Here is a 24,230-nt window from a genome sequence, read left to right as displayed (position 1 = left end):
ATAAAAAAACATTAATGACAATAAACCCAAAAAGAAATGATTTTTACGTTTGAGAATTTATTACAAACATCTAACAGGGTTGGAATATGGATCATAGGATTTCATGGGACTGATTGCAAGGATAAGAATTTAACAGTAGTCATCATTAATTCTAATTTTCATAATTTCATTAGTTAAGGAGAGTCCATCTCATTACCCAAATATTAACTGTTGTTGATAAGTTTTGACTGTTAGAAAAGTATTTTTACTCGCACATTTAAAATTAAAATTTTTAAACGTTTCAAGTTCAACTGTTTATATCAAACTTTAAATTAATAAAGTAAAGTATGTGTTTAATATTTTTAAGAATTAGACCTCCTTAATTTACTTGACATGATGGGATTTAAATGAAATAGATAGCTTTAGAATTGCAAATCAGCTATAATTAGTTACAGTAACTTTAGCTACTAATATTAAATCGATTTAGAACAAAATAAATAAAAAATTAAATAGAATACTCCAATTAATAACTCAAAATAAAGATGGAGTTATAAGATGTGGTGATTAATTACGATTTTTGTGGGCGGGGAAAATATGTAATATATATAATAAGGTAATTGAGCAACTTTAACAATTGGTCTAGATAGGGAAAATCATGAGATTTAGGGGGTAGTGGTGATTAGGGAATGATGCTAGAAAGAGCACTTACTTTGAAAAGCCGAAACTGAAAAAGAAACAAATATAGTGTTTTAATTAATATAGTGGGATGGGATGGGATGCGTTCACGTGGCTTGCACAGTCGAAGCATTCAATTATTCAAATCTTTGCCCGGGGCAGAATTATGGCTTTAAGGGGATCCTTCATGACAATAGTGAATGCAAATGTCTCAGTCGGGTCGGGCGGGTTATCTGGAATGGGGATCCACTTGAACGCCTGCACCATCCTCGCCAGCAGCAAATTCACGTGTAATGTGCCCAAACTCCAGGCGGGGCAAATCCTCCGACCCGCCCCGAATGGAAGCATCTTCACTCCTCTCATCCCCGTGATATCCACCTCCACGCCGTCACCCGTCAAGAACCTCTCCGGCCGGAATTCACTAGGGTTTTCCCACATTTCAGGGTCCTCCGTCAACCACGCCGTGTAGATCTCGACATTCACGTCTGCCGGAATTGTGTATCCGCCCAGCTCAATCTCCTTTGTGGCTGCGTACGTGTTAAAGGACAATTAGTTCTTGAAAACAAGAAATGTACTAACATTTTCTTTTTCCGTGCATGCATGAGACTGAGAGCTCGAGAAATTGATCGATTAATTACCGGCATGTGAGAGCAGAAAATGGCTGGGTGGGTGTCTTCTGAATGTCTCTTTCACTATAGCTCCTAAATATGGCATTTTCTCCACATCGCTCTCTGCAATAACCCCGTTTTTGCCCACGATACCAACAATTTCTTTGTAGAGCTTTTCTTGAATTTCTTGGTCTTGAACCAAATGGAGTAAAGCCCATTCAAGTGCGGTGGCGCTGGTGTCGGTGCCGGCGTTGATGGCTTCAGAACAGAGTGTCACCATTTCTTCTTCCCCCAGCTTGCCTTTTCCTGGTGGTTCGAGCCCGAACAATGAATCTATATAGGCCGCACCCAGCGGGCTTGCCATTTCTGAAGTGGTCGCCTTAGGGTTTCCACCACTCTCTACAAATGCCTTTCTGTTCCTAATCAACGGAACCAAACACTCCAACTGCTTCCTCCTCAGCTCCTTCGCTGCCTTCACCTGGCGGCGGAACAGCGGCGTCAGTACTGGCAAGAAGTCCGGCAGCTTCGGCGTCGTCATCAGCATGACGTCTTTTAACACACTTTCAATGACTTTGATGCGGTCCTCAGAAACCTTTATGCCAAAGCACAGGCAAATAAGAATGCTGCATATGGTGAGCCTGCAGTTGCTCATCACCTCCACGTAGCCCACTCGAGAAGCCTCATCTTGAAGCCGCTTCATGTGGTTTTCCATAGCCCAGTTTCTGATCCAGCTGCACTGCTTGATTCTCGTAGGGTTTATCAGCTCCGTCACGAAGTTGCGGCGGAGGGAGCGCCACAGAGGGCCGTACTCGGCCGAGTTGATGGCGCATTTCCCAACACTGAATATGAGCCGGATGGGGGAATCCGGAGGCCGACTCGCAAACAGCGCCCCTTTCTGTACGAGTGCTTCGTGAATGAGCTCAGAGCTAGTGATGATCACGAGCGTGCGCTGCCCCATTTGCATGGTGAAAATTGGTCCATATTTTGCACGTAAATCACGCACCACATAAATGAAATGGCGGCGTTGGAGGATGACTTGGAATAAATTCCCAACCAGCGGCCACCCCGGTGGCCCAGGTGGGAGGTTTCTTGAGCCTCCGCCCGTGGCTGACCAGTACCGCCACCACAGACGGAGGAAGACGGCTGCCACGACGAGTAGTAGAATGTCTAACAACTCCATGTTTTCTTCTTGAATTTTTGCTGAGAGTCCACGGGGAGGTGGGGGGCGGCCGGGGCCGGAGATGGAGGGAAAAGGTTAGCAGGAGGAGTGAGGTATAGACAGTGAATTGAAGAGCAGATATAAAGAGGAGGGAATGGAGGGTGGGTGAAAGACTTTTACTCTAACTACCAACTGGCGCTATTAAATAAATAATTTCACAATATATATTTACCTTCACTTTCAATACTATTGATCTATACATACTCACCATCATATAACAAATACAGTAGTATTTATTATATTATCAATTATATTTGATGTCTTAAAATTGCTATAGGATACCCGTCATGTATATAAATATTTTTTTTGTAAAATAAAAACGATACAAGTTATCAAAATACAATGTATATATTCGTGGTTATTGATGTCGCCAAAATAAAATCTACTATATTTTATTATAGGGTGTGATTCAACACATTTCAGACTAAAATTCTTACAAAATAGGGGGTGGGGGGCATCTGAATTTTGGCTTCTACTGTTTCCTTCCAAAGAGGCTGAAATGTGTTGCAAGAACATTGTACGGGAGTAGAAATTAAAGGACTAGCTAGCTAGTAATTAATATGGTCATAAATAGGTGGGTGGTCTAATTTTTAATTTGAATGTACACCCATAGTGAATCCCTGCACACCCAATTCCTTATGCAATATGTCTTCTCATTGAATTATCAATTGTAATTTATATTGTATTTTTTTTTATTTCATTTCATATATACGTATTATGTATATACAATTTTTCTTTAAATAAAATTCATGATAACGTAATCTTTATATACACAATAATTCAAATCCGATTCGATTAAATTTGAACCAATCATATGATATGTGCAATACACTTGTCGTGTGATTAGTATACAATTTTTAAAAAAATGAGCAATCACTTATGTACACTTGTCATGTAATTAATTTCGTTCAATCAAATTCAATTCGAGTAAAAATTTTGCACTCCCCGAACACCCTTCGATTCCGTCGAAAAACAAACAAAATTGAGTTGCATGGGCCACTGTTTTATTTTATTTTTTTTAACAAAAACCATCTAAAGGCGGTGGAGCTTTTCGGAGTCCCCAGTCATCCTATATTAAAATGCACAAAATAGTTACAGTGGGGAGAGTTACTTCCCTAGAATTTCTAGTAAAAAAAAAACAAGGAGTACTACTCCCTTACAACAAAAGATCCAAACAGGTGTTCTAGAAAAATTATGACAAGTCAAAAAAAATTTTGTTATCCCACCACATCGTGGATCGCACATCACTTGCAAATAAATCTGTACAAAATTATGGGCCATTGATTGTTGCAGTTAAAAGGGTAATTAGTTAAGAAGGAACTTTTTTCCTTATAAGCCCTTTCATAATTAATTGTGTGATTTTGCTTTATTAAGTAATATTAATATTGTCATTAATTGTAACATGTGAGTGTTATAATTTCATATAATAAATATTTTTTTGACCTATATATCTGTATTTATGAAAAGTTTTATTATTGATTCCAGTAGTAGCTAGTCAAAAAGCCTGTGCTGCATTTATTGACAGTAATTACTACATGTTGGAAAATAAAATTTCATAATATTATATATACTGAGAGTGCTTGCTCAGAAAAATCAGAGCCAGCTATATATACACATCCCTTTACGCCCCTCAATTATTATAATGATATAGTATAATTAAAATATTCTTTTCACGGATGTATTTATAAATTTCTAGATTTTAGGGGTGACTTTTTTATTTTTTAAGATTTTTTTTAATTTAATTTTATAATTTTATAAAATTTTAATTTATTTTTCGAGCGTTTTGATTCAAAAATCGCATATAATTTGCATTTAACCAAATTAAACTACAGTTTTAGTCTTATAATTTAGAAGGGATCGACATTTTTAGTTATGTAACTTAGAAAATTGATATTTTTCTTATCCTGTATGAATTGATTTAATCGTATTAAATTATGTGCAAATCACATGCAAATTTATGGCTAAATTGATTGAAATGACTAAAATTGTCAAAATTTTAAATTTACAGAACTAAATTATTAAAATCAAATTGTACAAGATTATAAATGCCAACACCTAAATTACATAACCAAAAAAAAATTGCAATTTTTCCTAATTTATAATTACTTGCTACATGATTAATTATACTTTCAACAATGTAAATTAATTACATTAACTGTTGTAATTTAGCTACAATGTAATTAAATTGGTGGCATTGAACTCGATTCAGATTAAAATTTTCAACAATGAGATATGAGTTTTACTCTCATGAAAGCATTTGTGTTTATAGCATTTTTATTTAAACTAAACAAAAATAGTGAAGATGTCTTAGTTTAATAATTAAAATTGATATCTCAAAAAAAGTTTAAAATTATGAATTTAATCTAATTTATATTATTATTTTAATTTACATTTGATGTGTTGATCCCACATTGCTATTTTAATCAATTTATTAATTTATTTATCTATAGAGATGTATGTATTCATAAAATTAAAAATAAAAAGAAAAAGGCAGCGAAACTGTTTGATGGTCGGATGCAGTATTGATAGGTCCACCTAACACCTTTTGCATTTAAAAGAGTCAATGATAATATTTACTTGCAGTAATTTTTTTTTAAACTTTTGTATATTTGAGATTATATGTATATAAGTGTGTATATATAGATGAGTAGTGGATTGGGGCACAAAATCTAGCAGCGCATTGAAGTGTAATATTGGGGACAGCTGGTTGGTTGGAAGGTCTGGTAAGGACACAGTGCAATTAATACATACCAAACATAAAACAATGCAAATAATGTTTAGAAATTTTTTATGTAATATTTTGTCCAAAAACAGCGTTGTCGTGTTTGTCTTTATAAACATTTGTGTACAATATAACATAGAAAATGCTAAAAGCGTTGCACTTTCTGTTATAAGTCATCTCAATTAATAATTGATGATCACTACCTTCCATTTGCAGCAAGAAATACATAATCTGCCTCAACCAATCATCATAATCCAATTTTATACCTATATATGTGTTACTGTAAACTAGCCACTTACAGTAACACATGTATTTTTAAAATATAATAAATAAAAGGAATAATTATATTTATTCCTAATTTACATGTAATTATCCAAAAAATTTAGTGACTCTTCCATCCATCTGCGACAACAAAATTGTAATAGTGTAACGCATAAATTACATAAAACTGATGGTGGTTTTAAAATTTAGTTGTGAAAAAAATAGGTAAAAAAGTTTCCCTAGTTTTTTAAGATTGCATACTCTCTTCTTCCATTAAATAAATTCTAATGGTGTTAATGTTTTGCTAAATTAATCGTCATACTCTTCTTATAGCAAAAATTGATTTTCAATTATAAAAACTAAACGGTCTAAATCATAAATAATTTAAATATATTTATACATGTACGAAATAATATATATATAATATAATAAATATATACCTATAGCGGCAACTCTCGCCACCTATGTGGGCGATGAGAGCAACAACGATGTCACCCAAATTGTTCTGGGCGACATCGCCATCGCCCGCTTACAAAGGGGTGACGATCCACTGCAGCCGCTGCCCCCTTTTAGAAGGGGCAGTGGCCAGATCTGAGCGACGGTGGTCGCCCAGAGAAGAAGCTGCTACTTCCGTTGTCGGCCACTACATGCCGGTGACTAGGGGTGTTCAGTTCGGTTAACTAAATGGAATCGAATCAAATTTTCGATTAATCAAAAATTTGGTTTACCGATTTTAAAAATTGAAAATCGAACCGAATAGTTTCAATTTCGGTATTTTGGGTTAAAAAATCGAAAAAAATATTTTTTAAAATATATATAAATAATTTTGATATTTTTTCAATTTTATCCAAAAATACATATACCAATATATCTAAAAAAATAAAATGTATCATGAAAAGAATATTTATGAATAAAATTCAAAATTTTAAATTAAAAGAAAAGAACACAATAAAAACAAAAAATTTCTATCAGGCATTTCATCAAATACCTACGAAGCAAAACTTGTAAGTCAAATTTCTTGAATTTCTTCTACTTTAAAAGAAAGAAAAATTACATGAGAATGAAGAAGAAGAATAATGAAGTCGCGGCCTCGAGGGAGAGACAGTCGCTGGTGGGTCTGGCTACCGCTGGAGAGAGTCGAGAAGGAGAAGAGAAGAGAACTCCGAACTGAAGTGGTGTAACCTGCTACTGTTACTGCGTCGGCGTTTTCACTTTTCTTTCTCTTTTACTTTTAGTTTGCAAAATTTTAATTTGCAAAAAAATTATATTATTTATAGGTATTTTATATTAAATTAATTAGTCTTAAAAAAAATCAAATCTGAAGAAAACCCAGCTGACATGGTGTCACGGGTTGCCCATTCACTAGGCCCCGTGACGCGCACTTCGGCCACTCAACCGTTCTACATGGCCGACCACTCAGCCTTCATCGACAGACGCTGGACAACCAACTAGTCTTAGAGTCCTAGGTGTAGGCCTTTTATTGCTTTGTTACTGCTTTGTTATTTGCTTTCTGTTGTTTAGATTTCTCAAGGGGACGTTATGCCTCTTGAGTTGCAAATTTCAGCTTTTCTAGTGTCTAGTGTAGACAATAGGATTTATTTTTTTAAGCCTATTATAGGGGGGAATGAGTTCAAGAAGCTTGGTTTAGTGACGTGTTGGAGTCCTCCTCAAGGCGAACCCCTTGCTCTAGCATCGTTGATCATTGTATACGCATTTTCAGTTCAATGCAATTTGATTTTCTGAATCCGCGTGCGCAATTTACTGTTTTGTGATTTGTTCCTCCCGACTCTGATATATTCGGCGCGCTGCATTTGTGCCGAGCGGAGGTATTGGCGGACGTAGTCAGCGGACTACTAGCCACACGACGTGCTGTGTGATAGGCGCCTCGTGAGAGGTGGTATCAGAGCCTCGTGCCACGATGGGGCCGAGGTGCACCGCTACTGCTGCGAAGGCATCGGGGCAAGATCCGGAAAGCCCGCGACATGCCGCAGCTTCATCCAGCGAGAGAGCTGAGAACCCGGAGGATGGACACTCCCGGTTGGTGGAATTGGAGACGAAGGTCTCTTCCCTGGAATCTGAGATCACGGTGCTGAATTCGGAGTTGGACGAATGTCGGCAGGTGATTCAGGAGATGGCTGGCGTATTCGGAAATGACAGCATTGCCGATATGCGGCGTGACATGGAGCAAATGTCCATTCAGATTGGGTTGCTCCAGCGTGCAGTGGGTAGCACGCCTATGGTTGCTCACGACCCCGGTGCTAGGCTTCGAATACCAGAACCGAAGGCCTATAGCGGTGAGCGTGATGCGAAGGAGGTCGAGAACTTCCTCTTTGACATGGAGCAGTACTTCCTTGCGGCAGACGTGCGGGACGAGGCAAGGAAGGTTGCGACTGCGACCATGTACCTGACTGGTGACGCAAAGCTGTGGTGGCGGACCAAGTTTGCGGAAATCCAGGCTCATCAAATACAGCTCGACACGTGGGCTCTTCTACGGGAGGCGATCAGAGAGCAGTTCTTCCCCGAGAATGTGGAGTACAATGCCAGGAGGGCATTGCGAAAGCTTGAACATACAGGTTCCGTGCGGGAATATGTCAAAGCTTTCTCAGCGCTGATGCTGAACATCCGAGACATGTCGGAGGCAGACAAGCTGTTCACTTTCATGGAAGGCTTGAAACAGTGGGCGAGAAACGAGTTGCAGAGGCAACGAGTGACTGATTTGAGTTCGGCTATTATAGCGGCCGAACGCTTGGCAGATTTCAACCTGGAAACTCAGAAGGATAGGCAAGCGACGCCTAGTCCTGAGCGGAGTAAGTGGAATGGGATGAAATCGTTCAGAAATAATTTCAATAGAGGTGGGGGAGACCAGAGGCCCTACTCTCAGAATGGCTCACAGGGCGGTTCAAACAGGAACAAGCCCCAGGAGAACAAGCAGGGAGCACCCGAGAGGAGGTGAGGGTGTTTGATCTGTGATGGTCCGCATATGTATCGGGATTGCCCGAAGAGACAGGTGTTGAACGCATTGGCGACGACCTTTACCGACAAGGTGTCATCCTCGAAGGGTGTGGAGCCACAAGCAGAGGCAGGTGGCGAGAATGACACGGAGGAGTATGAGGACAACTTGGGGGCCGTAAACCAATGGTGCAACACATTCTCTACGGTGGCGGCAAAGAGAGTTGCGCCACCCCTTGTGAAAAGGACCATCCCGGCGCTTACTGTGGAGCAGCCGGAAAAGGAAGAAGAAGTTCAGCCCCGGATTCCTAGGAAGAAAGGGTTGATGTTCGTGGATGTGAAGATTCATGGCAAGCCGATTCGAGCCATGATCGACACTGGAGCCTCTCACAACTACCTTGCGAGCGCCGAAGTGGCGAGACTCGGGCTCGTGCTGGAGAAGGGAGTTGGGCGTGTGAAGGCGATCAACTCGGCTGCACAACCCATTGCCGGTGTAGCCAAGTCTGTGCTGATTAAGGTTGGTGCTTATGAGGGCAAGACCAATCTTTCTGTTGTGGCAATGGACGACTTCAAGCTTATCCTTGGGCTTGAATTTCTACGGGATACACGCACTGCTGTCTTACCTCATGCCGATTCGCTGATGATGTTGGGGGCGAAGCCGTGTGTCATTCCTACCTTGGCCGGACGTACTGGAGAGAAGAACTTGTCGGCCATGCAGTTTGAGAAGGGGCACAAGCAGGATGAGATCTCCTACTTGGGTACCCTTTGTTTTGAAGAGATGGAAGAGGTGTCAGGGCCCACCCCGGGCGGTAGTAAGGAACTGTTGGGGGAGTCTAAAGACGTGATGCCAGACGAGCTGCCTCGGAAGCTACCACCGAAGAGGGCAGTGGATCACGAGATCGAGTTGGTGCCTGGCACGAGACCGCCCGCTAGGGCACCGTACAGAATGCCGCAACCTAAGCTTGTGGAGCTTAGGAAGCAGTTAGCAGACGCCTTGAGCCGCAGGACGGACTTGGCGAACTTGGAGTCGATAGCAGCGCTCTCTTCTAGCGCGGCTGCTATCTCTACGAAGGATCAGGTGCGGGAGTTACTACCGAGAGATCCCGCGGCGCGACGCCTGATTCGGCTTGTCGAGCAGGGCAAGGCTCGACACTTTTGGATCGAGGATGGATTGCTGATGACCAAGGGAAACCGCGTATACGTTCCGAGAGGCGGGGACCTACGGAAATCACTTCTTTCCGAATGCCACGACACACTTTGGGCGGGACACCAAGGACAGGAGCGCACGTTTGCTTCGGTGCGGAGGGCCTATCATTGGCCACAAATGCGGGTCGATGTCGAGACGCATGTCCGCACTTGTTTGATTTGTCAGCAGGACAAGGCAGACCATCAGAAGAAGGCCGGTCTGCTGCAACCACTTCCCATCCCAAAGCGTCCATGGGAGAGCGTCTCCATAGATTACATCTCTGGATTGCCTAAGGTCGAGAACTTAGGCTCTATCATCGTCGTGGTAGATCGTTTGTCAAAATATGCTACATTTATCGCAGCACCCAAACACGTTACAGCAGAAGGGACAGCTCATCTCTTTTTCAAGCACATCGTCAAACATTGGGGACTGCCAAAAGATATTGTCAGTGATCGTGACTCCCGATTCACTAGCGTCTTCCGGACCGAGTTGTTCAAATTTCTCGGGTCCACACGTTCCATGAGCTCGAGCTATCATCCACAGTCCGATGGTCAGACAAAATGCTTTAATTCTACGTTGAAGGACTACCTTCGGCACTTTGTGCGAGGTACGCAGAAGGATTGGGTGAAGCTCCTGGATGTCGCTCAGCTATATTTCAATGTTCAAAAGAGCTCTTCCACCATCAACAAGAGCGCTTTTGAAATCGTTACTGGGCAGCAGCCGCTCCTTCCTCACACTCTTGACATCTCCCAAAGTGTGAGATCCCCTCTTACTCGACGTTTCTCCCAGGAGTGGAAGAAGAATGTTGATATCGTTAGAAGTTGCTTGGAGACAGCTCAGAAGCGGATGAAGAAGTATGCAGATCAGAATCGCCGCTTCATTGAGTTCAATGCGGGAGACCTGGTGCTGGTGAAGGTCCCGAATCCGAAATTGTCAAAGTCATCAAGGTGGAGAGATCCTCGGTTGATGCAGAAATATGTTGGTCCTTTGCCTGTCCGTAGGCGTATTGGGACGGTGGCGTACAAGGTGGAGTTGCCGCCGTGGTGGAAGATCCACAACGTTTTCCATGTCAGCCAATTGAAGAAGTATTCAGCAGACAAGGAAGACGATACCCGCAATCAACCCAGCAGCCCACAACTCGAATTGAAGAAGACGAAGGAGAAGGTGGCTGAAGCAATCCTAGATCACCGAGTGACGAGTACCGCGAAGAAAGACCACACAGAGTACTTGGTGAAATGGAGGGGATGCAGCAGCGAGGAGAACACTTGGGAGCGAGTGACAAACCTAAAGGCGTTTCTACCTCTTGTCGAAGCGTACCATGCTTTCGTAGCGCCAGGGACGTCGCTATCTCAGGTGGGGGAGAATGTCATGGGTTGCCCATTCACTAGGCCCCGTGACGCGCACTTCGGCCACTCAACCGTTCTACATGGCCGACCACTCAGCCTTCATCGACAGACGCTGGACAACCAACTAGTCTTAGAGTCCTAGGTGTAGGCCTTTTATTGCTTTGTTACTGCTTTGTTATTTGCTTTTTGTTGTTTAGATTCCTCAAGGGGACGTTATGCCTCTTGAGTTGCAAATTTCAGCTTTTCTAGTGTCTAGTGTAGACAATAGGATTTATTTTTTTAAGCCTATTATAGGGGGGAATGAGTTCAAGAAGCTTGGTTTAGTGACGTGTTGGAGTCCTCCTCAAGGCGAACCCTTGCTCTAGCATCGTTGATCATTGTATACGCATTTTCAGTTCAATGCAATTTGGTTTTCTGAATCCGCGTGCGCAATTTACTGTTTTGTGATTTATTCCTCCCGACTCTGATATATTCGGCGCGCTGCATTTGTGCCGAGCGGAGGTATTGGCGGACGTAGTCAGCGGACTACTAGCCACACGACGCGCTGTGTGATAGGCGCCTCGTGAGACATGGGCACTAAATGCTTATCCATTGAAAAATTTAAAAATTGCCTTAATATTCTTAATTATGAATTACCCTTGCTTCTAATCTTCTCTTTTGTAGGTAATATGCAGGTTCAAGACAACGGGCAGTAATGAAAGCCATATTAAGATCCGCCATCTTGGTTTTTAGATCAAGGTGAAAAATGTAAATAAAAAATGGCCCAAGACTAATTGGCTTGGGCCCTTTCATATCTGCTGGACGGTTGAATCACTTACGACCCAATAGGCCACCTGACCCACCAACCCGGCCCACCAAGGTTTGACCTGCTTCTTGGCTTATTAATACCCTTTCTCTCTTTCTCATTCACTCAAACCCTAACCCTAATCCCCTTCCCCTTTGCCGACTGTCTCTCTGTTCTCTCTCTCAAACAACCCTTTGGGTCTCCTCCCTTCTCCACACCTTATTGGTGGGGGTTTGGGGGTAGGGGGGGGGATTGGAGTGCTCATTAAAAATGACATTAGAGTGTTTGCAAAAATTTCTACTTTTAAATAAGTGATTTTTGTAGAAAAAGTTAGAAGTTGAACCAGAATCAAAAGTGGATAGTATTTGTAAAAAAATAAAAAGCAGATAAAAATTAAATTGGATAGTGTATGGAGAAAGATCACTTTTAAAATAACTTAATTAATGAAAGACTATTTTGTCCTATGTGCTAAAAAGATATTATCTTTTTGCTTATTATTTTACTTGTTGTTTGTCGCTATTAATTATCTTTCCATAAAAAATCATAAATTTAATTTCAATTATAAGTATTTCATATTTATATTTTTAAAACTATCATAAAAATATATTTAATTTAATAATGCTCCACTAAGTAATATAATTATTTATTCATATAGAATAATTAAACTTGTATGATTGCAAAAAATAATCAATTTATTAATTAATCAAATAATAATATGTTAACAAAATAATATAATTAGATGATACAACAAATGAACCATAAAATATTAAATATTTAAAAGTGTAAATTTAATTATTGGTAAATTTAAATTATTTGAAAACTCCGACATGAACTTTCAATATACAATTTTAGAAATAAAAATTAAAAATGATAAAGTTGAATTAAGATTATTATCATAAAGGTAATGTACTAAAATATAAAATTAGATTTATTTACAAAACAGCTAAAAACGTTTGGCCTACAAGTGTTTTTTTTAGCAAATCAAAAATTGGTATCCTAAACACTTCAAAAGTATTTTTGCAACTAGAAGTTGAAAATCGCTTTTTGAAGCGAGTGTAAACACTTTCTATGAACTAACTAATTAAAAGTAAATTAAAAATTAGGGATTAATTATCCAAATGTCGGGCGCCAAGTGAATTTTATCCTAAAAATATAATGTATTAAGTTTTGGCAACTCCAACACTTTTAAGGAAAATCTTTAACAAAATACATTTGATTGGATCAAATCAATTACAGAGTAATTATGATACACTTATTATGTGATTAATTATTTTCTTAATCTATATATTAATCACATTGCAAATATATTATACTTAATACCATACTCGATACGGTGAATTTCCCCACTTCTGAATAAGGAAAATCGGATTCAGCCTAGTGACTTTCGAATCATCATCCTATAAATAGCACTTAATTTGAGGTAGCGGAACGAGGAAGGAGACATTTGTAATGTCTGCACAGTCAATTACTCAAATCTTCTTTAATTTTGCCGGGGCAGAATTATTGCTTTGAGGGGATCCTTCATAACAACAGTGAATGCGAATGTGTCAGTCGGGTCGGGCGGATGATCCGGAATGGGGATCCACTTGAACGCCTGCACCATCCTTGCCAGCAACAAATTCACGTGTAATGTGCCCAAACTCCAGGCGGGGCAAATCCTCCGGCCCACTCCAAATGGCAGCATCTTCACTCCTCTCCCCGTGATATCCACATCCACGCCGTCACCTGTCAAGAACCTCTCCGGCCGGAATTTGCTAGGGTTTTGCCACATTTCAGGGTCCTCCGTCAACCACTTCGTGTAGATCTCCACATTCACGCCTGCCGGAATTGTGTATCCGCCTAGCTCAGTCTCCTTTGTGGCTGTGATCAGTTAAGTAGAAAATTCAGTCTTGTGCATGCGCATGAGATTGAGAGCAAAAGCTGCAGAGGTCAAGAATGAATTGATTAGTTACCTGCATGTGAGAGCAGAAAATAGCTGGGCGGGTGTCTTCTGAATGTCTCTTTCACTATATCTCCAAGATACGGCATTTTCTCGACATCACTCTCTGTAATAGCACCATTTTTGCCAACGCACTCAACAATCTCTTTGTAGAGTATTTCTTGCATTTCTTGGTCTTGAACCAAATGGAGTAAAGCCCATTCAAGTGCGGTGGCGCTGGTGTCAGTGCCGGCAATTATAGCTTCAGTGCAGAGCGTCAATATTTCTTCTTCCCCCAGCCTGCCTCTGCTTGGTGGTTCGATATTGAACAACGAATCTACATAGGCAGCGCCCAATGGGCTTGCCATTTCTGAAGTGGTGGCGTTAGGGTGTCCTCCGCTCTCTACAAAAGCCTTTCTGTTCCTAATCAACGGAACCAAACACTCCATCTGCTTCCTCCTCAGCTCCTTCGCGGCTTTCACCTGGTGGCGGAACAGCGGGGTCAGCACCGGCAAGAAGTCCAGCAGCTTTGGTGTCGTCATTAGCAGGATATCTTTTATTATCCTTTCAATGGCTTTGATGCGGTCTTCAGAAATCTTTACACCAAAGCACAAGCAAACAAGAATGCTGCACGTGGTGAGCCTGCAATTGCTTATCACCTCCACGTAGCCCACTCGGGAAGCCTCATCTTGAAGCCGTTTCATGTGGTTGTCCATCGACCATTTTCTGATCCAGCTGCACTGCTTTATTCTCGTAGGGTTCATCAGCTCCGACAAAAAGTTGCGGCGGAGGGAGCGCCACAGAGGTCCATACTCAGCCAAGTTGATTTCGCATCTCCCAAGGCTGAATATGAGCCGGATGGGGGAATAATCAGGCGGCCGACTCGCAAAGACCGCGCCCTTCTGTATGAGTGCTTCGTGAATGAGCTCTGAGCTGGTGACGATCACTAGAGTACGTTGTCCCATTTGCATGGTGAAAATTGGGCCATATTTTGCACGTAAATCCCGCACCACATGCATGAAAAGACGGCGTTGGAGGATAACTTGGAATAAATTCCCGACCAGTGGCCACCCTGGTGGCCCTGGTGGGAGGTTTCTTGGCCCTCGGCCCATGGCTGACCAGTACCGCCACCCCAGCCGGAGGAAGAGGGCTGCCAAGCAAAGTAGTAGAATGTGTATCAGAATCATGTTCCCACAGAACCCGAGATTGGGAAGCAAATTAAAGATAGTTAGAGGGTTGAGCAATAGAGAGTGAATTGAAGAGTGCGCAGTACATATTGAGGGTTATAAAGAACACAGAATGGAGGTTGGTGAAACACTTTTGACTAAACTGGCGGTATTAATTAATAATTAGGTAAGATATTAGAAACATTAATTTTAAAAACGTAGGTCGGTTCAAATTTATCTAATTTAAACTTAATTTGATGAAATTAAACCAATTACAATTTGGTATATTATTGATTCATTCAATCGAATAGAGGCAGCCACCCCTGCGAACAAAACAGAGGCATTATACATATAGGAGTTGGTATAACAGTACCAAATTAATATTAATGCAATAATTAATGGATCATAAATAAGTGAATGACTTAATTTGCTATAGTTCTAATTTGGAGTAACTTATGTTTAATCTTCGGAGATTCCTATAACTATCACGCTGTCCTTCCAAAAAACAATTCTTATAATAAGAAAAATTATAATCCAGATTAAATTTGGCTAAATCAAATTAATCAAAAAGTAAGTATAATACATTTGATATGTGATTGGTCATTTTTTTTTAACTATGCACCAATTACACAGTAAATATTTTGCACTTGCTATATAATTTATAGGGAGTAAGAACCCCTTCGTGGTAATTCCTTGACAGAAATAGTCTATCAATTATTACAGAAATGAAGTATGAAACTCCTTAAATAATTACAGGCCAATATTAAAAATCACAAATATAATATGATTAAATCAGAAATAATAAAGAAACAACAATATGTGAATGAAAAAGGCTTAGAAAAGCCAGATCCAAACCGATAAAGTGAGCACGATTAGTAGGCATCGCACCTACAAGTAAATACCCACGATTGCACCACCATAAAGCCTCAACAACACCTCAACTTTCAGATCACAAAGATCCACACAATCAGCCACTGAAACCCACCACTATTTCACAAAGAACTTTTAGGAGAAAGAGAATGAAAGACACAAAGAGAAGATGGAAACAGTTATCAATGGCCGAAGGCCAAGCCCCCTTTCAAAGTGGTGGATTTCCTACTATCTTTATCGTTTGCATAATTAGAATTTACATATCCAACGAGCTGAATGTTTTCAGAAAAATTTGAAAAAATGACATCAATATTCCTACCGGCACAGAGAAGAAGTAAAAAAAATATATAAAAATAATTTAAATTTTTGAAATTTTAAATATTATTTATAATAAATAATATAACTTAAAATAATTAAAATTATTTTTTTTATTTTGATATTTAATCAATATTATTTATAAATAAATAAAATGTATTTAAATTAATAATAATTTAATTGAGTTAATAATATATAATAAAGTAACTTTTATATTGCATATAAATTCTAATTTGAAATGTGAATTTTAATATATAAATTTGTATTGTATTTTTTAAATTTAAAATTTTAATTTGCAAAAAAATTATATACTTTTTAGGTGTTTTATATTAAATTAATATACTTATAAATAAATACAATTTATTGTAATATATTTGGACTCAATAAATTATTTAAATTAGTTAAATATGTTTAAATAAAATAATAATATAAATAAATTAATTTAAAATATATTTAAATATGAAAGAAACGGGCATAATGGATATTATACACTTAAAGTAATTCTAAAAAAGGCCAAAAAATAAGGTCCGTTAGCATAATAGGCGAGTGTGACATAATTTCTGTTAATTTCTAAGGGAAGGAATTTTTTGCTATATTTTATAATACAAATATATATACAGATATATATACATATTTAAGTACAAATATTATCTGAATCACATAATATTTTGTATTTTATAATTTTTTACTTTTTACAAATATTTTATAAATTCTTGAACGATTTCTTGAGAAAAAATTTCTACAGTTTTTTGGAAAATTGTATATTTGGTCTCATATTGTAGAGTCTTTTCTAATTTAATTAATTTGTTATAATTCTCACGTTGCATCTTATAAATTGAAAACTTATTCATTTTAGTCATCACAGGCATTTTTGTTCCATAATTAATAGTCGCCAGTGGTCTTATATGCATTTTTGTTAATTATTAGATGAAAAATATAGGTGACGACTAAATAGAATTTTTTTTTAATTTATGAAATGTAATATAAAATATAGTAATAGGTGAGATTAAATTAAAAAAAATTCCTAGGACAAAAAATATGAATTTGGCACAATTTGGCTTGGGATACAAGAGTTGGCTGAGACTTTTGTGCTATGGGTTTCTTTAGTTAATTAACCATTTTCACCTCAAAATTTGAATATGTATAATCTTTTAACTTCAAATTATACTTTCCCCGAATTAAAAAACCCTAATCTACAAATGTCATATTCCCCAATTCCCTCTTGTCGGAAAGTATATTTAGGGCTTGGTATTGGGCCGATTACCGTTTCTAACAACCAACATGGGCCTAATAGGAGTGGAGCGAAAGTTGGCCCATTTCCGAGAAAGTCGCTACCCAATATGTAAAAGCGACTTATTGCAAACGACCGCCAAAGTCGCAATTGTTCGACATCCAAAGTACATGTGGCCCGTTCCATCGTAGAACCACCGATAAACCCTGCGCGGAACCGATGACAATGGCGATTGGCGCCACCACTGCCTTATCTTCAACCCTCGCCGGCAGTGTTGTTTCCTCGCTTTTATCTGCTTCCAGTTTCCGCCGGAACTTCTTCACCCATATCAACCTCGCTCGCACGTTAGCCGCCACGAACTGTCGTTTCAAGAATATTCACAAACACCACACCCTCATTGCCGGCAAAAGAAACTTAAGCTGCGAATCTACTGCCTCTGCGGATATTAGTACGAATTCCTCGATTCATATTTCTAATAATAGGTACTTAGCAATTGGTTGGTCCAAATTAACGAGTTCCTGGAAGAAGAGAATTTGCTGATAGTTCTTAATTCTCAGTTTTCCTCACTCTGTAAATACAATATGTGTTTGTTCTTAATATGTATTGTTTTGTGATTACGCACATTCCGTTATTTTTCTTTGTTTTTTTTTTTTCCCATCAGATGCGACATTTCCCCTTGCATTCTTAAGAGAGTCATAACAGTGCACGTCTGCCTTCTCTGAGTCCATCTAGTCCATGTTAGCATCCCGCTGACGCCGGTGTTCACGAGTCTTACCATTACTTAAGTTGACATGTTGTCTCTGTCTGCCACCAAGCCGGTTATATAGAAAGCATAAATTAGTGATGGCAGTAGATATAGTGACAAAATTTCCTCTTGGGAAGATCATTGCATATATGACCGTCTTTCTCCTAGTCGCCTCATGATGTTCCGTTATTATGCAGCTGCCTGTTAACACAAAAGAAAATAACTTCAAACTCGATAGTCAAGATGTTACCTTGAGGGTGTTCTAAGACAATCAGATTATTGAAAATGAAGCAAGCATAATGAAGTTTCATTTAAGCCCATCTGAAAGTGATAACTATTTTTCCTTTGATATGGAATTCCTGGATTTTATTTGTATGCTTGATTTTTTCTCCTTAGTTCTCCCTACGGAATGGTTAATCATTTTTTTTTCAGCTACCCTCCGTATGGCCGCCTTCTTCCTTGCCCATCCCAGAATGGACCTCCAAGGGTGGAACACTTGGTTGTTTCAAAAGGAGGACCTGTTCTTGAGTATATCAGTAGTGCTTTGAACCTACCACCACTGTGAGTCTTCATCATTTTATTTTAATTATGATTTGATGTGTGATACTGATATGTTCCATCTTCGAAGATTTGTTGCAGATCTCATTCATTTTGGAGCTGTATTTTATGCTCTTGTATGCCCGGACCCTCCACCAAGTGCTACGCCTGAGCAAATCAAGACTTTTAAAGAATTCACAGATCCATCAGTTCTAAGGAAAAGAGCATCTATTAAAGGGAAAACAGTACGAGAAGCACAGAAAACTTTTCGAATTACTCGCCCTGATGAGTTTGTTGAAGCTGGAACTTACTTACGTGTTCATGTACACCCAAAACGCTTTCCAAGGTTTTCTTCTGACGTATATATGCTTTTTCCTGACTTTTGTTAGTTTAATATGGCCTGGGAATCTGGCAATCCTGATATATCTTTTCCAATCAGGTGCTATGAAATTGACTGGAGATCTCGGATTGTTGCTGTGACTGATGACTACGTTATTTTGGACAAACCTGCGGGTACATCAGTATGTGGTTGATCTTTACAATCTATGATGATCATACATTTTATGCCTAGTTGGAGAGCTTGTTTAGACCCTTTTTTCTTGAAATTGATAATTGGTCCATGTTACTGTAACCTGGTTTTAATGGATAATAAGTTTCTTTGTAATGTTATCAGGAAAAAGTGCTTGTCTCATCTTAACCATGCCTTTTCCTTAAAACAAAAATTTGTCATCTGTCCTTTTCAAATTTCCATGGTTTTCTCAGTATGATATTTACAAAAATTTCTACCTGTGTTCTTCATCTGCAAAACAAACAATTTTATTATCTCTTGTTTATGAAATTGTGATTTTTGTGATCATCTTTCATTATGACTTTATCTTCAATATTTCATACTTTTCATTGTTCTTACCTATAACTAAAACTTGCCTTTTAAATAAAGGATGCTGCATGAACTTCAATGTAAAGGTAATATGTGTTCCCTTGGGTCTGTTATGCCACCACGAGGTTATCAAACTGCAAACGACTTTCTGGCACTCTCCTGATGCTATTTGTGAAAGATAATGTAAATGAGCATGTCTTCTTCCAGAGATCAGATAGAAATGATAACTACTTTCCTCTCAATCTTTTGGTGAAACATTGACTGTGAACAACTGAACATATACAATTGATGTTTCATTTACTTATGATGTCATGATCAATGTAGGGGTAACCAGAAACTATTCTTCTTTTTCCAAATTTGATATATTACACATCCATCTTTTGATTTTCTTTTCCTTTTTTTGATGTAATGTTCCTTGAGAATGTGATGAGTTGAAAGTTAGTCTGTTGTGTGCTGAAGGTGCCTGAGGTATGTTAACTTTGATCAGGTTGGAGGAACCACAGATAATATCGAAGAAAGTTGTGCAACATTTGCTACTCGTGCTTTAGGATTAGACGCTCCCTTGAGGACTACCCACCAGATTGATAATTGCACCGAGGGCTGGTAAGTGAAAATAGTGTATTTTATAATGTCTTGTTATATAGTAACGGAAGCAGAGTGTTAATTGTTTTTTATTTATTTACAGTGTAGTGTTAGCGAGAACAAAGGAGTACTGCTCCGTTTTCCATGGGAAAATAAGGGTTAGTTGCAGATTTATATTTTGTTTGCTTTAGTAATTTAGGATGATTATGACGGCAATCAATTTATTAAATTTTGCTTGCAGAAGATCGCATTTGGCCTTCCCTAGTTATTTACCTTACTTTCTTAATTATCACTTGTTCACACTATCATCTCATGGATTATGTTTTTCAAATAATGGATATAATTATAATTGATCTCCGTGCCCTGGCTTCTGTGCTCGTCATCTCCCCAGGACATATAGAGTAGAAAGGAATCTAGGTTATTTTCTTGGTGTCATTTCATGTTCTTGTTTCTGAAGCATTTCTGCAGAATCGTTGGCCGTTGTCTGCTGCATTTAAAACAATATATGTTGTTCGCAGGAGAAAAAGGTTAAGAAGCTTTATCTTGCTCTTGCTGCTGCTCCCGTATCACTTGGAGTAATTACCCACTATATGCGCCCAGTTAATATCGCTCCCCGACTCATATCTGGAGGTGACCACTTTGTTGTCTGAGTGGTTGGTTGTGTTTTAATGCATGACTGAACCATGTGATGTTCTCTTTTTTTCTTATTTTCCCTGGCAAAGAGAATATCAAATGTGTTCGGTTTCATATAAATTTTATTCTTTGTTGTGTGCAGAATTCATCAATGGTTGGCACTTATGCCAACTGGAGGTCTTAGAGTGCAGGAAAGTTCCCTGGCCAAATCGTATAATTGAAGAGAAAAATAGCATTGAGGACTGTGGATGGCCTAGTAAAGATTTTGCGTACGAGTGTGAAATCAACCTTTTGACAGGTCGGACACATCAGGTATGGAGATGGAATTATGTTGAACTTCTCTTCATGTTTTACTTCTTCGGTAGTATTCAGAATATGGGGTGAGTAGAAAAAACATCCACATTGCCATGACATGCAAATCGACTTTGATTAACTTACCCTTGCAAGTTGTTATACCTGCAGATTCGAGCACAGTTGGCTGCTTGTGGAGCCCCTCTAGTGGGTGACTCAATGTATATGCCAGCTGCGGTTGCTGAGGCGAACTCTCCAGGACTTAACCCATTTGGCAAGAACAAGAAAGAGTACTCCAGTGATGATGTAAAAGTATTGGCTGTTGAAGAATGGATTGCTCACCATGGAAAGGAACCTAGTGTTGCCATTGGTCTTCAAGCATGTCAAATTTCATGGGATGATGGAGAACACACTTATGAGGCTGGATGTCCATGGTGGAGGTAAATACAAGTACAACACATGCCTGGAAACCACCGTCAGATGTTATATGATGTTGTACTTGCATTTTATTTTATCAAAGGTAAGCCTCATTGTGAATCATAAATTTTTCACTTCACTTGTCTATTTGTATTAGTGTAAGATAAACAAAGATAAGCTAAAATACATCGAACCCTGTATTTTATAAAGACGAAATCAATCATTAATAAATCTTTTGGCTATTTTTCGGAACGTGTAAAATTAAATACAAAAAAGCCAGTATAATTCCTGAACCTCTAAATTATCGGGTAGTCTAAATTGGTCCAGCCCAACATCCTCACTTTCTAAGAGAATAACAATACATTAATGATTGGATTATAGCAGTTTACTATTTTTAGCTTTCTTAAGCTACCTTTAACGCTTAACGCCTTAGATAATTGTCTCCTATTTTCATGTCAAACTCCATTTTTATCCTTTTTTTTCCCCCTTGGGAACAAAAGAGAGTAATTGATTGGATTGAATTGTTCAAACTCCATCCACCTCAATTCAAAATAAGCTTAACAAAGATTAATGAATTTTGGTCTTGAATCTTTCCATTAACTACCAGAGCCGAGAAAATATGAATAATTATTCGATTTATACTAATATAAAATATATATGCAGTTTTTATCATAAACAACTATCTGTAACACTATTATATTATTATTTATTATTATGTGGATGATTGATTTTATTAATTCTTTTAAAATATAATGGATTGATTATACATTCTTATTTTATATAATATATTTTAAAATATATGGAAAAATAATTATATACATGTAGTGGGTAGAAGTAGAGCGTGTCAAGACGATAATTAAAAAAAAGAAAAAAGGGTAGAATTAGAATATGGAGTAAACTGTAAAGGCCACACCAGAGACAGACGCAAGCTCAGACTGGGCACAACCTGCTCTCTCCCCTCTGAACTCAAACACTCCTCCCATTATTCCAAACCGCGTCTTTCTTTCTCGTAAGTGGTTCTCTCTCTCTCTCTCTCTCTCTCTCTCTCTCTCTCTCTCTCTCTCTCTCTCTCTCACTCTATATATATATATATAATTTGACTTCGTCTCCCTAAGATTTGCTGTTCTTTTGAGGTATATTAATTGTTATTTGTGGATTCTTGTATTTGTTTGTATGTGTTTGTGCTTCCTGATCTTAGGTTTTCCCTGCCCTGATTCTTGATGTGGGATCTACAAACTGTTTCGGTGTTTTCTGTGTTATTAAGATGGGTATAACGGGGTGCAGATATGTTTTCATCGATAAGATGCTGCTGAATTCTTATTGAAAAGCTAGGTTGTTGATTCAGTGCCTTGACGTGTATTATTGCAGCTGTCAAACTTGGGATTTGTTTGTTGAGTGGGGTTTTCTTAACGTGTCAACTGATTTTATTATCTCCCCCTCTATCAGATTGCTTTCTTTCAATTTGTACTTCTCCGAGGAGATAAGTGAAATCGAATTTCAGTTTCCTGGATCTGAAAAAGTGTTTGGTTCTTGATTTTGCTGCAGGGATAAAGGTTCGGTTCTCTTTGCGCGTGTCCCGTGCTCTTCTCCAATTCAATTTCCAAATATTAATATTTTACTACATTAATGGAGGTTAAGCTATGGAGCGACAAGCGTGAGAGAGAGATGTATGAGAATTTTGCTGAGCTCTTTGCCATTATAAAAGCAACAGAGAAGCTTGAGAAGGCTTATGTCCGTGACATTATTTCTCCAGCAGAATATGAAACTGAATGCCAAAAGTTGATTGCCCATTTTAAAACTTTGTCTTCCACATTGAAAGATATTGTACCAAGTATAGAGCGTTTTCATGATACTTATAAGATGGATTGCCCGGCTGCCCTGAATCGTCTTGTGACATCAGGAGTTCCTGCCACTGTGGAGCATCGTGCAGCCGCAGCAATGTCAGCCACTACATCAGCTGCCATAGTGGCTGAGTGTGTGCAGAATTTTATTACGGCCATGGATTCATTAAAACTTAACATGGTTGCAGTTGATCAGGTCCATCCGCTGTTATCGGATTTGTCAGCTTCTCTCAATAAGCTGTCGATACTGCCACCTGATTTTGAGGGGAAGACAAAGATGAGAGAGTGGATTGCAAGGCTGTCAAAAATGGGTGCTGCTGATGAGCTGACTGAGCAGCAGGCTCGACAGTTGCACTTTGATCTGGAGTCATCTTATAACTCGTTTATGGCAGCGTTACCCACTGCTGGAACATAATTGCTGGTTTTGGGGTAAGTTTGTAAATACGTGGGGATATATTTGTTTTCTGTTGACAGCACCAAACATATCTGTTGTAATTGCGTTGTGTTAACATTGGTAGGAACTAGTTAAATTTGAAGCGAAGTAATTTATTGTTTCAACTTCTTGTGGGCATTGGTAAACATTCACCTAAATTTCTGCTGAATGGACTATGTTGTACTGAATTTTGTGTCACTTGGTTGCCTTTGTTACTTGTTCAGACCAATACCACTTCTCTTCTGCATCTTTGTATCTCTATGCTCTGTTAGCTTTCCCCGAATTTCACTCAAATTTCAATTTGGCAATTTGTTCTTGTTGCACTGAAGGACAGTTGCCACATCCTTTTCACCATGACCGCTGCAATTAACGATAACCTTAGAACCACTGCGCAAGGTTGGACAAAGCTTTTCGAGGTATGCCAATGCATGAGCAGCCTCCAGGCCTGGAACTATCCCTTCTAGTCTGCACTGCAGTGTGTGTGCTACAAATGAAGAACAAAAAGTTTTAGTAAAACATCTTTATATTATTAGAAAAAAATATACAATCACTAATAAAATGACATGAGAGAACGGCCAAAATATATATATATATATATAAAGTACTTTCATAGTCAATTTACAGTCAAAATGAGTGTGATCCAAT

The 24,230-nt window shown here is 38.7% G+C and overlaps 4 protein-coding genes across 4 annotated transcripts; 2 read left to right on the top strand and 2 right to left on the bottom strand.

Moving 5' to 3' along the window:
* Nucleotides 1-553: 553 nt before the first annotated feature.
* Nucleotides 554-2,569, bottom strand: LOC105167978 (cytochrome P450 77A3). Its single transcript, XM_011087878.3, has 2 exons — nucleotides 1,293-2,569; nucleotides 554-1,181 (listed from the first exon to the last, which is right to left on the bottom strand). The coding sequence occupies exons 1-2, from the start codon at nucleotides 2,440-2,442 to the stop codon at nucleotides 796-798; spliced, it is 1,536 nt and encodes a 511-aa protein (XP_011086180.1). The 5' UTR covers nucleotides 2,443-2,569; the 3' UTR covers nucleotides 554-795.
* A 10,314-nt stretch (nucleotides 2,570-12,883) lies between these two features.
* Nucleotides 12,884-14,884, bottom strand: LOC105167977 (cytochrome P450 77A3). Its single transcript, XM_011087877.3, has 2 exons — nucleotides 13,682-14,884; nucleotides 12,884-13,589 (listed from the first exon to the last, which is right to left on the bottom strand). Exons 1-2 carry the CDS (start codon nucleotides 14,832-14,834, stop codon nucleotides 13,210-13,212), a joined length of 1,533 nt encoding a protein of 510 aa, XP_011086179.1. The 5' UTR covers nucleotides 14,835-14,884; the 3' UTR covers nucleotides 12,884-13,209.
* Nucleotides 14,885-17,378: 2,494 nt separating this feature from the next.
* Nucleotides 17,379-21,553, top strand: LOC105167976 (Pseudouridine synthase family protein). Its single transcript, XM_011087876.3, has 9 exons — nucleotides 17,379-17,711; nucleotides 18,407-18,535; nucleotides 18,603-18,857; nucleotides 18,951-19,032; nucleotides 19,876-19,991; nucleotides 20,074-20,128; nucleotides 20,489-20,600; nucleotides 20,746-20,915; nucleotides 21,066-21,553. Exons 1-9 carry the CDS (start codon nucleotides 17,449-17,451, stop codon nucleotides 21,336-21,338), a joined length of 1,455 nt encoding a protein of 484 aa, XP_011086178.1. The 5' UTR covers nucleotides 17,379-17,448; the 3' UTR covers nucleotides 21,339-21,553.
* A 156-nt stretch (nucleotides 21,554-21,709) lies between these two features.
* On the top strand, nucleotides 21,710-23,783 carry LOC105167975 (vacuolar protein sorting-associated protein 28 homolog 2). Its single transcript, XM_011087873.3, has 2 exons — nucleotides 21,710-22,320; nucleotides 22,857-23,783. Exon 2 carries the CDS (start codon nucleotides 22,938-22,940, stop codon nucleotides 23,565-23,567), a length of 630 nt encoding a protein of 209 aa, XP_011086175.1. The 5' UTR covers nucleotides 21,710-22,320; nucleotides 22,857-22,937; the 3' UTR covers nucleotides 23,568-23,783.
* Nucleotides 23,784-24,230: the final 447 nt, after the last annotated feature.

Source organism: Sesamum indicum, linkage group LG8 (assembly GCF_026168435.1).
Source record: "Sesamum indicum cultivar Baizhima isolate 11 linkage group LG8, ASM2616843v1, whole genome shotgun sequence".
NCBI lineage: Eukaryota > Viridiplantae > Streptophyta > Magnoliopsida > Lamiales > Pedaliaceae > Sesamum > Sesamum indicum.
This window is presented reverse-complemented; position numbering and strand designations above follow the sequence as displayed.

Bases quoted from the DNA above. Each gene is read 5' to 3' on its own strand.
- LOC105167976 (XM_011087876.3), top strand. From the start codon at position 17,449: ATGACAATGGCGATTGGCGCCACCACTGCCTTATCTTCAACCCTCGCC. The intron at 18,858-18,950 runs GTTTTCTTCTGA...TTTTCCAATCAG, and splicing joins CACCCAAAACGCTTTCCAAG to GTGCTATGAAATTGACTGGA. The intron at 20,129-20,488 runs GTTAGTTGCAGA...TGTTGTTCGCAG, and splicing joins TTTTCCATGGGAAAATAAGG to GAGAAAAAGGTTAAGAAGCT.
- LOC105167977 (XM_011087877.3), bottom strand. From the start codon at position 14,834: ATGATTCTGATACACATTCTACTACTTTGCTTGGCAGCCCTCTTCCTC. The intron at 13,590-13,681 runs GTAACTAATCAA...AACTGATCACAG, and splicing joins TTTTCTGCTCTCACATGCAG to CCACAAAGGAGACTGAGCTA.
- LOC105167975 (XM_011087873.3), top strand. From the start codon at position 22,938: ATGGAGGTTAAGCTATGGAGCGACAAGCGTGAGAGAGAGATGTATGAG.
- LOC105167978 (XM_011087878.3), bottom strand. From the start codon at position 2,442: ATGGAGTTGTTAGACATTCTACTACTCGTCGTGGCAGCCGTCTTCCTC. The intron at 1,182-1,292 runs GTAATTAATCGA...ACACGTACGCAG, and splicing joins TTTTCTGCTCTCACATGCCG to CCACAAAGGAGATTGAGCTG.